This window comes from Scyliorhinus torazame, chromosome 18 (genome assembly GCF_047496885.1).
Source record: "Scyliorhinus torazame isolate Kashiwa2021f chromosome 18, sScyTor2.1, whole genome shotgun sequence".
Lineage (NCBI taxonomy): Eukaryota > Metazoa > Chordata > Chondrichthyes > Carcharhiniformes > Scyliorhinidae > Scyliorhinus > Scyliorhinus torazame.
The window spans coordinates 133,383,828-133,400,106 of NC_092724.1; the positions used below are offsets into that span (position 1 = coordinate 133,383,828).

General features: G+C 45.7%; 1 protein-coding gene across 3 annotated transcripts in view; it reads left to right on the plus strand.

Moving 5' to 3' along the window:
- ccdc57 (coiled-coil domain containing 57) overlaps positions 1-16,279 on the plus strand; it is a 288,211-nt gene that overhangs the window by 132,235 nt on the left and 139,697 nt on the right. For all 3 annotated transcript variants that reach the window (XM_072483406.1, XM_072483407.1, XM_072483408.1), the window contains exon 7: positions 3,921-4,121. In XM_072483406.1, coding sequence (XP_072339507.1) covers positions 3,921-4,121 — 201 coding nt within the window. The remainder of the gene's footprint in view (positions 1-3,920; positions 4,122-16,279) is intronic.

The window sequence follows — 16,279 nt, forward strand, 5'->3', positions numbered from 1 at the left end:
GATATGAGCTTGGCTTGGATTATGGTGTTGAAGACGGAGCTGTAGTCAATAAATAGGAGTCTGATGTAGGAGTCCTTGTTGTCGAGATGCTCTAGGGATGAGTGTAGGGCCAGGGAAATGGCGTCTACTGTGGACCAGTTGCGACGGCATGCGAATTACAGTGGATCAAGGTGTTCTGGGAATATGGAGGTGATGCGCTTCATGATGAACCTCTCGAAGCACTTCATTACGACTGAAGCCAGGGCCACCGCACGGTAGTCATTGAGGCCCGTTGCCTGGTTCTTCTTTGGCACCGGTATAATGGTGGTCCATTATAAAATTATCAAAAAAACATTAACATCAAGCCACATGAGATATTGGGAATAGGTCACGAAAGGTTTGGTCAAAGGAGTAGGTTTTGACGAGCATTATAACGAAAGAGAGGTAGAGAAGTGGAAAGGTTGAGGTGGATTTCACGAGCTTAGGGCCAGGTAACTGAAGGCACAGCCACCATTAATTGAAATTGAGGATGTGCAAGTGTCCAGAATTGGAGGAAGACAAATATCTCAGTGGGTTGTAGGGCTGGAGGAGGTTTCAGAGATGAGGAGGCTGAATTGATGGAACAATTTGAAAACAAGTTTGATAGTTTTGATAATAATCTTTATTAGTGTCGCAAGTAGGCTTACATTAAATAAAGGGTTCCACGATCACAAGCCAGTGTAGGTCAGCGAGCATAGAGATGGTGGGTGAGTGGGACCTGGATTATGGCAGCAGAGTATATATGAATAACCGAGTTCTGGATGAGCTTAAGTGTGCAAGTTAGCCAGAAAAGCATTGGAATAGTCACCATCAGTGGCATTCCCATGGTCCCTGCTGCATGGGAAACAGTGTTCCACATAATTTGTGATCATTTATGTTTGTATTGATTCTAATAATCAATATAACCATACTCCTGTTGTTGGACTGAAGTAGTAATACTCTTTCTCTATTTGGCAATCTGGTCAGTACTCATTGAAGACCATGTGCATTTTGAACTTGATTATATTATTTCTGAATCCATGAGCCCTATCGATTGATTGATTGATTGATATTTATTGTCACATGTAACGAAGTACAGTGAAAAGTATTTTCCTGCAGCCAAGGGAACGTACACAGTACACACGTAATAGACAAAAGAATAATCGACAGAGTACATTGACAAATGGTACATCAACAAATAGTGATTGGAGAGCAGCATAGCGCATCATGAATAGTGTTTTTACAGGGAACACATCAGTCCGCGGGAGAGTCATTGAGGAGTCTAGTAGCTGTGGGGAAGAAGTTGTTCCTATGTCTGGATATGCGGGTCTTCAGACTTCTGTATCTTCTGCCTGATGGAAGGGTCTGGAAGAGGTCAAACCCTTGGTGTGAGGGGTCTGTTTTAATGCTGTCTGCCTTCCTGAGGCAGCGGGAGGTGTAGACAGAATCAATGGGAGGATGGCAAGCTTATGTGATGCGTTGGGCTGAATTCACCACACTCTGCAGTTTCTTGCGATCTTGGGCTGAGCAGTTGCCATACCAAGCTGTGATGTAGCCGGATATGGCACAGTTTGTGAGAGTCAATGCAGACATGCTGAATTTCTTTAGCTTCCATAGGAAGTAGAGATGTTGTTGAGCTTTCTTGACTGTTGCATCAATGTAAGTGGACCAGGACAGACTGTTGGTGATGATTACCCCCAGGAACTTAAAGCTATCGATCATCTCCACTTCGGAGCCATTAATGTAGGCAGGGGTGTGTATCGTGCTTCGCTTCCTGAAGTTGATGATCATTTCCTTGGTCTTTCCAACATTTAGAAAAAGGTTGTTTTTGGTGCACCATGCAACTGTGATCTATCTCCCTTCTGTTGTCTGATTCGCTATTGTTTGAGATATGACCCACCACAGTCTTATCATCCGCAAATTTATAGATCGGATTAGAGTTAAATCTTGCCACACAGTCGTGTGTGTACAGGGAATACAGATGAGGACTGAGCACACATCCTTACGGGGCCCCGGTGTTAAGAACTATTGGGGAAGAGGTACTGTTACCTATCCTGACAGATTGCGGTCTGTTGGTGAGGAAGTCAAGGATCCAGCTGCACAGGGATGGATCAAGTCCAAGATTGCAGAGTTTGGTTATTAGTCTTGTCGGGATAATGGTGTTGAAGGCGGAGCTGTAAGTCTATGAAGAGCAGTCTGACGTACGTATTCTTCTGGTCGAGATGTTCGAGTGTTGATTGTAGGGCCAGAGAAATAGCATCTGCTGTGGATCGTTTGCCGCGGTAGGCGAACTGCAATGGATCAAGACCGTCTGGGAGGCTGGCGTTGATCCGTCTCATGACTAGCTGCTCGAAACATTTCATGATAACAGATGTCAGGGTCACCGGTTGGTAGTCGTTGAGGCATGCTACCTTGTTCTTTGGTACTGGTATTATGGTGATCTTCTTGAAGAAGGCGGGGACCTCGGAGCGGAGAAGTGTGGTGTTGAAGATATCTGTGAATAGACTCCCCAGCTGGTCAGCGCAGGTTCTGAGTGCTCAACCAGGGACTCCGTCGGGGCCCGTCGCTTTCCGCTATCTTAAGAGTCAACATTCACTCCCAATCTTCTTTAATCAAATTAAGACAGGTTTGGAGAATATTTAGTTCCTTCCTTCCCTTTCATACTTTTTCTCCTATTTTTCCTGAAGGAGCTGTCTTCTCACTAGTGCACTGTTCCATGAGCACCTGTTCCAGTGTCACAGCCAAGGGGCCATTTATAGTTTGTGAGGTAAATCAGTCACATTGATGGATAGCTCAAGTCGTGGGAATAACACAGCTAAACATAATGCTGTCTCGACCTACATTCAGCAGGAATTACTTGCTTGTGAGCAGGAACTGGGACAATTCCCACCCACCAGCCAGCCCAGGATCACTGAAACATTTGTTGTAACCATGACACCATTCTACTGAGATCTGCCAACTCAGCTCAGAAACCAAACCCAGGTTTCATGTTTTTTTATGGCTCAGCTAGCACGTTTGATTTTCTGTTCTCAATTTGAACTTTTTACATCTCTGAATCATTTTGTCATTAATCTTTTAAAAAGCATTTTATATGGAGCAGGACTTGTAAGGCATGTTCTTCTTGTCATGCTGATAGGATTACACTGCATTTGAAATATTTAGATAGTTATGTAGAATTGTAACGCCTGCCAAGGAGAGGAAAAGGCCATCAGTTCAATCAAGACAGGGCATTAATATGTTTTCTCTCGGTTCATACTCTCTGTTGAAACAAGATGGGGGCATCACGGTGGTGCAGTGGTTAGCACGGCTGCTTCACAGCGCTAGAGACCCGGGTTCAATTCCGTCCTTGAGTGACCGCGTGGAGTTTGCACGTTCTCCATGTTTCCTCCAGGTGCTCCGGTTTCCTCCCACAGTCCAAAGATGTACACGTTAGGTGAATTGTCCATGATAAATTGCCCCTTAGTGTCCAAAGATGTGCAGGTTCGATGGGGTTACAGGTGATGGGGATAGGATGAGAGAGTGGGCCTAGGTCGAGTCCTCTTTCAGAGGGCCGGCACAGACTTGATGGGCCGAATGACGTCCTTCTGCACTGTAGGAGTTCTATTGTTCTAATGTTGAGGAGGTCAAACATTGTTCCTATTTTGTATGAATCTCGAATACAAATTAACTTGACGTTTCACATTAATTGGTGCTAAGTGAGTAGCCATTCTTGAAGAAAAAAAGTCAAGTTTGGTGTTTTTTGTAATTAATGTTCAGATGTATTTTACAAATAACACAAGTTTTTGAATTGTGTTTTTCCCATAGGAACCTGCTATAATCACAAACTTGGAGATGTTTTTAACGTTAATGTTCAAAATAAATAAAGATTTCTGATTTTTTAATTGCCTTATTCTATTAAATTACAAAATCTAATATTTCTTTAGACATTGTGAGTTGGATCATTTTGCTCGTGAGAGAGATGCAAAGCTCGCTGCTACAAAGGGACTACACACAGAACAGATTAGAGAGCTAGAGAACAATATCCGTGAACTGCAAATGAGTTTGGAGACAGCTGAAATGGAGAAACGGCGAATGGAATGGAACCATGCAGATGCCACAAAGGAGAAGGAGGATGTCATTGAGAAGTAAGTGACATTCTTCTTTTTCTTCAATTAAAGAATTTCTCACACAATTGCTCCCAGTACAGTATTCAGGTTAAGTAGGATAGGAAGGTGGAGGAATAATTGGATCCAGGCTTAGGAGAGGGAGGGTAGCGTTAGAGTAGAAGGGTGAAATGGTGGTAGGGACTGTAAGACAGGGTATAAAGAGGAAGGATGGGTGGTGGGAAGAAGGAAGACGGTGGTGTCCGACAGATGGGGAGAACAGAGGCACCAAAATGATCTCTTGAGAGAAGGGTAATCAAGAACTGCAATCCAGGATTGTAATCTCACCACAAACTGAAATTTCAGTTGGGAAAGGGACTGTATGTGTAGGTCAAGCTTTACCTCATTCATCAGGAAAAAAATAAATTTAAACCACGACGATTACTATCTCTACCACTATGTTTAATGGTGCAACATCCTTGATATTTGAAATACATCTATCACAGCACCATCTACAGGTCTATGGGGAAATGAAGCAGGAATTGGATAGCCTATGGTGTGTTGGGAGAAGCACCTTGCAATAGAGAGGATTGGATCAAAATCTGGTGGATCGAGGAGGACAATTTGTTTGGGGGTGGAAGCTGATCTGCTAATCAAGAGGTGAGCTTGATATCATAGAACATAGACCATTACAGCGCAGTACAGGCCCTTCGGCCCTCGATGTTGCGCCGACCTGTGAAACCACTCTAAATACCATCTACACTATTCCCTTATCGGCCATATGTCTATCCAATGACCATTTGAATGCCCTTAGTGTTGGCGAGTCCACTACTGTTGCAGGCAGGGCATTCCACGTCCTTACTACTCTCTGAGTAAAGAACCTACCTCTAACATCTGTTTTATATCTATCTCCCCTCAATTTAAAGCTATGTCCCCTCGTGCTAGACATCACCATCCGAGGAAAAAGGCTCTCACTGTCCACCCTATCCAATCCTCTGATCATCTTGTATGCCTCAATTAAGTCACCTCTTAACCTTCTTCTCTCTAACGAAAACAACCTCAAGTCCCTCAGCCTTTCCTCATAAGATCTTCCCTCCATACCAGGCAACATTCTGGCAAATCTCCTCAGCACCCTTTCCAATGCTTCCACATCCTTCCTATAATGCGGCGACTAGAATTGCACGCAATACTCCAAATGCTGCCGCACCAGAGCTTTGTACAGCTGCAACATGACCTCATGGCTCCGAAACTCAATCCCTCTACCAATAAAAGCTAACACACCGTACGCCTTCTTAACAACCCTCTCAACCTGAGTGGCAACTTTCAGGGATCTATGTACATGGACACCGAGATCTCTCTGCTCATCCACACTGCCAAGAATCTTACCATTAGCCCAGTACCCTGTCTTCCTGGTATTCCTTCCAAAATGAATCACCTCACACTTTTCTCAAAGAACTCAATCAGGTTTGTGAGGCACGGCCTACCCTTCACAAAACCGTGTTGACTTTCCTGATGATTATACACCCTATCTCTTATAAACCTTTCCAAGATTTTGCCCACAACAGAAGTAAGGCTCACTGGTCTATAGTTACCGGGGTTGTCTCTACTCCCCTTCTTGAACAAGGGAACAACATTTGCTATCCTCCAGTCTTCTGGCACTATTCCTGTAGACAAAGATGACTTAAAGATCAAAGCCAAAGGCTCAGCAATCTCCTCCCTAGCTTCCCAGAGAATCCTAGGATAAATCCCATCCGGCCCAGGGGACTTATCTATTTTCACACTTTCCAGAATTGTTAACACCTCCTTCTTATGAACCTCAAGCCCTTCTAGTCTAGTAGCCTGAATCTCAGTATTCTCCTCGACAAGATTGTCTTTTTCCTGTGTGAATACTGACGAAAAATATTCATTTAGCACCTCTCCTATCTCCTCGGACTCCAAGCACAACTTCCCACTACTGTCCTTGACTGGCCCTACTCTTACCCTCATCATTCTTTTATTCCTGACATATCTATAGAAAGCTTTAGGGTTATCCTTGATCCTACCTGCCAAAGACTTCTCATGTCCCCTCCTGGCTCTTCTTAGCTCTCTCTTTAGGTCCTTCCTAGCTAACTTGTAACTCTCGAGCGCCCTAATTGAACCTTCATGTCTCATCTTTACATAAGCCTCCTTCTTCCTCTTGAAAAGTGTTTCGACTGCCTTAGTAAACCACGGTTCCCTTGCTCGACCACTTCCTCCCTGCCTGACAGGTACATACTTATCAAGGACATGCAGTAGCTGTTCCTTGAACAAGCTCCACATTTCCATTGTGCCCATCCCCTGCAGTTTTCCTCTCCATCCGTTGCATCCTAAGTCTTGCCTCATCGCATCATAATTGACATTCCCCAGATATAACTCTTGCCCTGCGGTATATACCTATCCCTTTCCATCATTAAAGTAAACGTAATCGAATTGTGGTCACTATCACCAAAGTGCTCACCTACCTCCAGATCTAACACCTGTCCTGGTTCATTACCCAGTGCCAAATCCAATACGGCCTCGCTTCTCGTTGGCCTATCTACATACTGTGTGAGGAAACCCTCCTGCACACATTGGACAAAAACGGACCCATCTAAAGTACTCGAACTATAGCGTTTCCAGTCAATATTTGGAAAGTTAAAGTCCCCCATAACAACTACCCTGTTGCTTTCGCTCCTATCCAGAATCATCTTTGCAATCCTTTCCTCTACATCTCTGGAACTTTTCGGAGGCCTATAGAAAACCCCTACGAGGATGACCTCTCCTTTCCTGTTTCTAACCTCAGCCCATACTACCTCAGTAGACGAGTCCTCATCAAACGTCCTTTCTGCCACCGTAATACTGTCCTTGACTAACAATGCCACCCCTCCCCCTCTTTTACCACCTTCCCTGAGCTTACTGAAATATCTAAACCCCGGCACCTGCAACAACCATTCCTGTCCCTGTTCTATCCATGTCTCCGAAATGGCCACAACATCGAAGTCCCAGGTACCAACCCATGCCGCAAGTTCACCCACCTTATTCCGGATGCTCCTGGCATTGAAGAAGACACATTTTAAACTACCTTCCAGCCTGCCGGTACACTTCTGCAACTTTGAAACTTTACTCATGACCTCACTACTCTCAACCTCCTGTATACTGGAGCTACAATTCAGGTTCCCAAGCCCCTGCTGAACTAGTTTAAACCCTCCCGAAGAGCATCAGCAAATTTCCCCCCAGGATATTGGTACCCCTCTGGTCCAGGTGTGGACCATCCCGTTTGTAGAGGTCCCACCGACCCCACAATGAGCCCCAATTATCCAGAAATCTGAAACCCTCCCTCCTGCACCATCCCTGTAGCCACGTGTTCAATTCCTCTCTTTCCCTATTCCTCGTCTCGCTATCACGTGGCACGGGTAACAACCCAGAGATAATAACTCGGTTTGTCCTAGATCTAAGTTTCCACCCTAGCTCCCTGAATTCGTGCCTTACATCCCTATCCCTTTTCCTACCTATGTCATTGGTACCTATGTGGACCACGACTTGGGGCTGCTCCCCCTCCCCCTTAAGGATCCCGAAAACACGATCCGAGACATCACGCACCCTGGCACCTGGGAGGCAACACACCAACCGCGAGTCTCTCTCGTTCCCACAGAATCTCCTATCTATCCCCCTAACTATGGAGTCTCCAATGACTAATGCTCTACTCCTCTCCCCCCTTCCCTTCTGACCAACAAGAACAGACTCTGTGCCAGAGACCTGCACCCCATGGCTTATCCCTGGTAAGTCCCCCCCCCCCCGAACAGTATCCAAAGCGGTATACTTGTTACTAAGGGGAACGACCACAGGGGATCCCTGTACTGACTGCTTCCTTCCAGCCCCTCTCACTGTCACCCATCTATCTTTATTCTTCGGAGTAACTACATCCCTGAAGCTTCTATCTATGACCACCTCTGCCTCCCGAATGACCCGAAGTTCATCCAGCTCCAGTTCCCTAACGTGGTTTCTGAGGAGCTGGAGATGGGTGCACTTCCCACAGATGAAATCAGCAGGGACACTGTCGGCGTCCCTCACCTCAAACATTCTGCAGGAGGAACATTGCACTACCTTCCCTGTCATCCCCTCTAGATTAAAAAAAAGAAAATGAAAGAAAGAGCTTACCTGTTATTCACTCCCCTTCTCTTTAAAAAAAAATATATTTATTAAAGTTTTTAACACAATTTTTCTCCCTTACAAACAATAACCACCCCCCCCCCCCCCCCCCCGCCCCCCATAACAAAAAAAAAGAAACGAGAAATCGCACGAAGCAAGATATATACATGGCACAATAGTATATTTACATAGCTTTGTACACTGGCTCTCTCCCGTACGTGCCAGTTTCCCCGACACTTCATGTTATCTCTTGCTCATCCACCCCCCCGGTTGCTGCTGCTGCTGACCGACCCTCCTCTAACGCTCCGCAAGATAGTCTAGGAACGGTTGCCACCGCCTGTAAAACCCTTGCGCAGACCCTCTCAAGGCGAACTTAATCCTCTCCAAATTAATGAACCCAGCCATATCGTTTATCCAGGCCTCCACGCTGGTCGGCTTCGCCTCCTTCCACATTAGCAAGATCCTTCGCCGGGCTACTAGGGACGCAAAGGCCAGAATACCGGCCTCTTTCGCCTCCTGCACTCCCGGTTCGTCCACTACTCCGAATATTGCTAGCCCCCAGCTTGGCTTGACCCGGACTTTCACCACCTGAGACATTGCTCCCGCCACTCCTCTCCAGAACCCCTCCAGTGCCGGGCATGACCAAAACATATGGACATGGTTCGCCGGGCTCCCTGAGCACCTTCCACATCTGTCCTCTACCCCAAAGAACCTGCTCAACTTCGCCCCCGTCAGGTGAGCTCTGTGAACCACCTTAAATTGTATCAGGCTGAGCCTGGCACACGAGGAGGAGGAATTAACCCTACCTAAGACATCTGCCCACAGATGCCCTCTAGCTCAGGTACACCTTCAAGTTAGGGTGACCACAACGGAGGTATGCAAATTTCCCTTGCAACAGCCAATCAGCAGCTCTGCTCTACTGCCCTCTGCAGTATTGTTTTGTTCACAGTGTTAGCTGCAGTTTTAGTACCTTTTGGAATCCTGAGGTTAGCTACAGGCCATCCAATTCTTGCTTAATTTCCCCCTTTTGGAGTAAAAAAACCTCCTCAAAAGCGTTTATCTGCAGCAACGCCACTCTCCACCGACTACACTTCTTCTCCCCTACTGTTCCATTTCTCAATTTCTAGACCCCTACTTATCAAAATTCCCTTTCCTTAGCTCTCCTTTCCTTGTCCCTTCTTCTCTCTTCCTACTCTCTCCTCTTGCCCATCCACCCCACCCCCATGAACCACTCTTTCTTTCCTTTCCCTACTTCCTATATTTTCCCCTTTCCCTCCCTCATATAAGAGTACATGATCACCATGACAGTGGGTATGTGCATTGCTATAATTACTGCTGGGCTTCTCCAAAGGATTGGTAAGCAGTATAAATGGTTAAAAACTGCCATTTATATTTTTCTCGAGTTACTGGTGAAGTTGCAATGGAAGAACTCTGAGGAAATTCTCTCCATTGCGTCCATACACCCATCTGCAGAACTGAACAATATACGAGAACTCAACTACAAGAATTTTGAGAGAAAATTTGAACAACCAAGTAATTAACCAAAATGAGTAATGAAACTAACGGGGAGATTAGTAGAAGAAACTGCAATGTAATAAGTATCAGTACCAAACTGCACGTTCCTTTGTTTCCCTATAATTTATCTGAATGCTTTATTGAAGATGAATGAGTGACACAACACAAAAGGTGTGATTAAAAGGCTTATGGGAAGTGATGATAAAATCCAATAGAAAGGTCACATAAAGGGTGAAACATGCACTGTGCTGTGGCTCCTCAATGGAAGCTGAAGCCATGTACATGCATCACAGAAGGTTCTCAAAAAAATTAAAGTTCCAAATTTGGTGCTATGAAATACAGACAGCAAATGAAGAAGGCAGATCCGAGGTCAACAAAATACCTGTATGAAATTTTAGATGGGATATGCTTAAATTAGGCTTTATGAGGAACAAGAAGGATAATTTGCAGCTAATGTTTATTTCATGAAATAGTTGGAAAAAAAAACTAGTTACTGCTCCTTTAAATACAGCTATGTATGTCCTTTGGTGTGACCTACCGAGGATTGTAATGTCAATTACAATGTGGATTACATTTCCTAATACAGTAAAAGCCAGTTAGTGGTATCCTATAATTAGAAACGTCTGTATAAATAGAGCAGTTACCCAGGCATAGTTCGGTTCAACATTCATTGTCCCAGAAATTGCTTGATAGGAATAATTTAAATAGAAGGGGTTTTCTATTCTTTTCTAGGAGAATTTTATTTGGATTTGGGTTTTGTTAGTTTAAGGTTGTTTCAGCCAATCCCCCTCCCCCTCATAGTGGGTTTTTTGTCCTATCTTAAGAATTCATGTTCTACCTGGGCCCCTCCCTTTGGCCTCTAACTCTTTCTGGATCTTTTCATTGGGAACTGCCAGCAGTCTCAATATAACTGCTTTCCTCGTGCACTCAAACTTTTCTCCCTCTTTGTTTGCTGCTCTCCATTCTCTCCAGTCCAATTCTAACGTTTCTATTTAAATCTGCTGACAAAGGTAGTGATCTATCTGGCAAATCTATCTCCATATACTGGAGGCAGAATGACAATTCTTTTACTCTCCTCCTACCTTTTTTATAATAATAATCTTTATTGTCACAAGTAGGCTTACATTAACACTGCAATGAAGTTAATGTGAAAACCCCCTAGTCGCCACACTCCGGCAACTGTTCGGGTAAACACCGAGAATTCAGAGTGGCCAATTCATCTAACAAGCACGTCTTTCGGGACTTGTGGGAGGAAACTAGAGCACCCGGAGGTAACCCAGGCAGACATGGGAAGAAGGTGCAGACTCCGCACAGACAGTGACCAAGCCGGGAATAGAACCTGGGACCCTGGCGCTGTGAAGCAACAGTGCTAACCACTGCCCAGGACCACCATGCCACAGCCTCCAATCTCATAGTCTATCCACTCCATTTGGGTAACTTTTGCCTCCTTCCAAACATCCACAAACAGAACTTTAATAACGACAAGGGGAATCCACACTGACTAATGTAAAGAACAAGGATTTATTTATAATACAGTGCCCTATAGACCCTAACTGTGTTTCTCTTTCCAAGTTGTTGCCTTACTGGCTGACCTTTTATACAAAGGATTATAGAATTCCCCACCCCTTGCAGGGGAGCTCGTACTCAGTAAGTATTATGGGGAAGATAATCATTCCCACCCTGTTCTGTGCTGGATATTACATACCACCCTCCCCACCCACCACCCCCACCCCCAAATCCGAAGACTGATAACCAATGGGGAGGAGAAGGAAGAGGAGATGGAGGACATCGGACTCTCTTTGATTCTGGCAAATCCTCATGTACCTGATGCCCCGGATCAATCGGCATATAACACAACGGTGAACGTCGTCTGCGGCAGGAACGCTGTGGTGGAAGATTGACAGGAGGCGGCTGAGCTGTTGAATCAGCATCCAAGACCTCGGATGTCTGCATCTCCATTTCAGAATCAGAAGATACAACATCGGGCATGTCGGCGTTGAGGTAGACTGGATGTGTCACAGCAGGCTGGTTTGGCCATGGAGTTGGAGGATACAGGACAGGTTTCTTCCAAGGAACCTCACGAGGGAACAACCTTGGTGAATGAATGTGATCCAAATGCCGTCTCACAGTTGCCCCTGGACCCAAACTTGGTAAGAGACAGGTCCTGTCTGATGGACAACAGAGAGCCAGCGAGCACAGCCGTTGAAGTTACGAATGAACACGACATCGTCAGGTGTGAAGTGCCGAAGGTGTCAACATCGAACTGGGCAAAGCCCTTGCAAATCTTGGTTATGGCGCACTTTTACACCGATATCCGGGAGAATCAAACTCTGGCGAGTACTGCCTACGACCCGTTAACATCTCAATGGGGGCCACCCCAGTTACTGCAGATGGCATGGTCCTGTATGAGAATAAAAACGTGCCAATCTGGTGTCCATCGTACCCGAAGTCTACTTCTTTAGCACCCACTTAACCGTCTGTATGGCCCTCTCTGTCAAGCCATTCGAAGCCAGATGGTATGGAACAGTACGGACATGCCGAAACCGGTTACTTTTCACAAAAATGGCAAATTCTTCACTCGTGAAAGAGGCCCCGTTATCTGTTACAAGCACCTCCGGGGTTCCATGGGTGGAAAAAGAAATGCTCAATCGCTCAATGGTCACTCGGGAGGTGATTGTTGGCATCTTTTGGACCTCCACCAGAACAAGAAACAGCGAACCCAAGAATGGACCGGCAACATTGGCATGTACACTAGCCCAAGGGCACCCTGGCTACTCCCAAGGGTGTAGGGATGCCGCTGTGGAGAGTTCTGGCGCTCTTGACAGATGGAGCGCTGTGGGTTGATGTTTTGAAAGTTGTGTCCAAACCTAGTCACGAGATGTAACTTCTCGGCAGCATCTTCATTTTGGACACTCCGGGGTGGCCGTTGTGAAGGTCCTTGAACATAATTGCAGAGTCCTTCGCAGGATCAACAACCCTCGTGCCCTACAGGAGGAAGCCATCTTCTATGGTCAGCTCTGAGAACTTTGAGGAGAAACCCTTCAACTCCCCTAGTAGCTGTCAATGCTAGCCACCGTAGAGCACCAGATGCCGCACCTTAGCCACTACGGAGTAGGTTTGCGTCCAGTCACTAATACACGATGCAGTGACAGGCTAGGAGTCCATAAAATTCAGGACAGCGACCATTTCATCCACTGTATAAGGATTTGCAAATTTGATCTGCAGGGTAAGACGGCTCCCAGCAGATGCAATCTGGCTCCCTGGGTGGTACTCGAAAGATTATTCGTAAGCAACCAATAGCAAGGCCCAGCACTGAATCCTTGCAGACACAATTGGTGGGATTGTCTTGTCTTCATGGAAGAGACCCAGCAATGTGATTAGTGATGATAAAGAAATGGAGGCCCTAGATGTACTGATGGAACCGCTTGACACTAAATACGACCGTCAGTCCTTCTTTTTTGATCTGAGCGTATTTTCTCTTGGCCACTGGCAACATCTGAGAGGTAAAGGCGATCGGATGGCCATGGCCATCGTTCATCCATCCTTGTCGCCAGTTTAATAAGGACACCAGGAGTCCACACCGAATAAAGTAAAGAACGAGGACTTATTTACAATTCGCAATATACACTGCCCGGTAGGTCCCTACCCTTTTTTCTCTCCAGGCCTTATTGGCCGATCTTTTTACAATGGGCAATAGAGTCCCCTCGTGATGGAGCTCGTACTCCACAGAAATCACGGGGAAGCTAACCATTCCCACCCCAAAAGTCCCGTGCAGGATATTACAAGGACCACCCTGGTGTCCCATTGTTTCAACCTGTTCTTGTCTCATAAAACTAATTTCTTCCTATCTCAACTCTTTTTTTTCTCCTTTTTTTGCCCAGTCTCTTCCAACCTGCATCCATGATTTCACACCATTTTGTGCCATTTGAAGTTTCCAGTTTCCTGGTCCAGAACATCATTTTTTCATTGTGGATGTCCAATGTCTCTACACATCCGTCCCCACTAGAATGACCTAAGAGCTCCCTGCTTCCTCCGTCAATAGAGGCTCAAGTAGTCTCCATCAACCAGCGCGCCGCTCCACCTGGCTGAACTTGTTCTCACATTAAACAGCTTCTTTGATTCTTTTCCTCCAAATGAAGCCTGAACGAGTCCTAGTTCAGACTGCTTTTTCATGGGATATATGGATCGTTTATTTCAGTCCTGCTCAGGACCCCTTCCTTTTCTTCTTAATCTGGTACGTTGATGACTGTATTAATGTAACTTCCTGCACTCTCTCGAACTGGAAAATTTCACCAGCATGCTTTAAATTTCCCCACTTACTTTAGATCTATATTGTCCATCATTGACTATTGATTTCCTCCACTTCTCTGTCTCTAAATCTTGGCATTGGTTATCAGCCAGTAATCACAATGAGCCCACTAATTTCCACAGCTACCTTGATTACACTTCCTCCCACCCCACTTTCTGTAAAGATTCTGTTCCATTCTCCCAGTTTTTCCGTCTCCTTTACATCTGTCCTGATGATGTCACCTTCTGCCCAATGCTTCAGTTTCCTCCGCCAAGGGTTACTCCTTCCCACCATGGTTCACAGGATTCTCGACAGTATCTGTCCCATGTCCTGCACTACCACTTCTCTCATTACTTCCTCTCCCTCAGAACAATGATAAAATTCTCCTTGCCCTAATTTTACACCCTACCAGCCTCCACTATTTCCAACACCTCCAGTGTGATGCCACCACCAAACAACCCACTTCTCCCTTTTCAGCATTCTGAAGGTATTAGTTCCACCCACCCCCTCCAAACACCCTGGTCCACTCCTCAATTACCTCAACATGCCCTTCCCATCCTCTGGCATCTGTTGATTGATTTTCTAAGTGCATCTAAATGTTGCCCAAAGCGACATTTATTTAGTTCCTTCCTCTTCATTCCAGCAGCCTCTGCAGGCTACAGGAATGAACCTGTACTGTCAGCTGTAAAGATTGTAAGGAAAACCCTCTATTTTGGGAATCATTTCTATCCCTCTCTTAAATACCCCAAATCCTTGGTGACTTACAGTTCTCTAAATATTATCTACCCCGCTACCTTCCCCAGAAGTGGTCATTATTTATACAGACACATTTTTATACATACACATTATGGTAAGTGTTGGTTTGACTTTGGGAACCATCATTAGATTATGAGGTCCATTCCCTTGCACTTCTAGCAGGGGGTGCTAGATAGCTGAAGAAGTAGTTCAAACGACAGCAGTGAATGTTTGATAACAAAGACTTTCGCAAGTCAACAAAAGTCCAAGGATGGAATCATCTCTGAAATTTACAAAGTCTGATTTCAGGCTGGGAATGCGGCGTTGAGCCCGCCGATGACAATGGCAGCTTTTTCCGCCGTATTGTGCGGCACTTTGTGGAAAGAAATTGCAGGCGTGAGTTCCATGCTGTTTCGCTGGCGGGCGACTTCTGATTCACCTGCCCCGCCATCACCTCATTGAATCATAGAATAGAATTATAGTGCAGAAAGAGGCCATTCAGCCCATCAGGTCTGCAGTGACCCTTCGAATGAGCCTTCTACTCATGTCCACTCCCCCGCCCACCATGCCCTATCCCCTGTATCCAAAGTGACCAAACCAGACTTGGAGGCGGTGGAACAAAGAACAAAGAAAAGTACAGCACAGGAACAGGCCCTTCGGTTCTCCAAGCCTGCGCTGACCATGCTGCCCATCTAAACTAAAATCTTCTACACTTCCGGGGTCCGTATCCCTCTATTCCCATCCTATTCATGTATTTATCAAGATGCCCCTTAAATGTCCCTATCGTCCCTGCTTCCACCACCTCCTCCGGCAGCGAGTTCCAGGCACCCTCTGTAAAAAAAAAAAAAAAAAAACTGGCCTCGCATCTTAAACCTATGCCCCCTAGTAATTGATCCTTCTACCCTGGAAAAAAGTCTCTGACTATCCACCCTGTCTATGCCCCTCATCATTTTGTAGACCTCTATCAGGTCTCCCCTCAACCTCCTTCGTTCCAGTGAGAACAAACCGAGTTTATTCAACCTCTCCTCATAGCTAATGCCCTCCATATCAGGCAACATCCTGGTAAATCTCTTCTGCACCCTCTCCAAAGCCTCCACATCCTTCTGGTAGTGTGGCGACCAGAATTGAACACTATACTCCAAGTGTGGCCTAACTAAGGTTCTATACAGCTGCAGCATGACTTGCCAATTTTTATACTCAATGCCCTGGAGCCCCCCCAGGTCTTGGCCCTCAAGAGGCCATGCACAAGGTCATCAGGGCGTAGCAGTCAGTCGGCTACCTCCACAAAATTAAGTTGTAGTTGCTGAGCGTGAGCACGTGTGTTAATCACTTGTACATATCATTCATTTTTGTAAACTCCCACTAAAAATGTCACCTTTTCTATGTCTCCTTGTTAGGATGAGCTGTTTTCCTGTCAGTCTGAAGTGAAAACTTGATTCCTGCACAAGATAAAGGCAGGGTGCTCAGTCCAGGACTTCCTCTCTATGCTTTATGCAACCTTTCCAGCACATTGGTG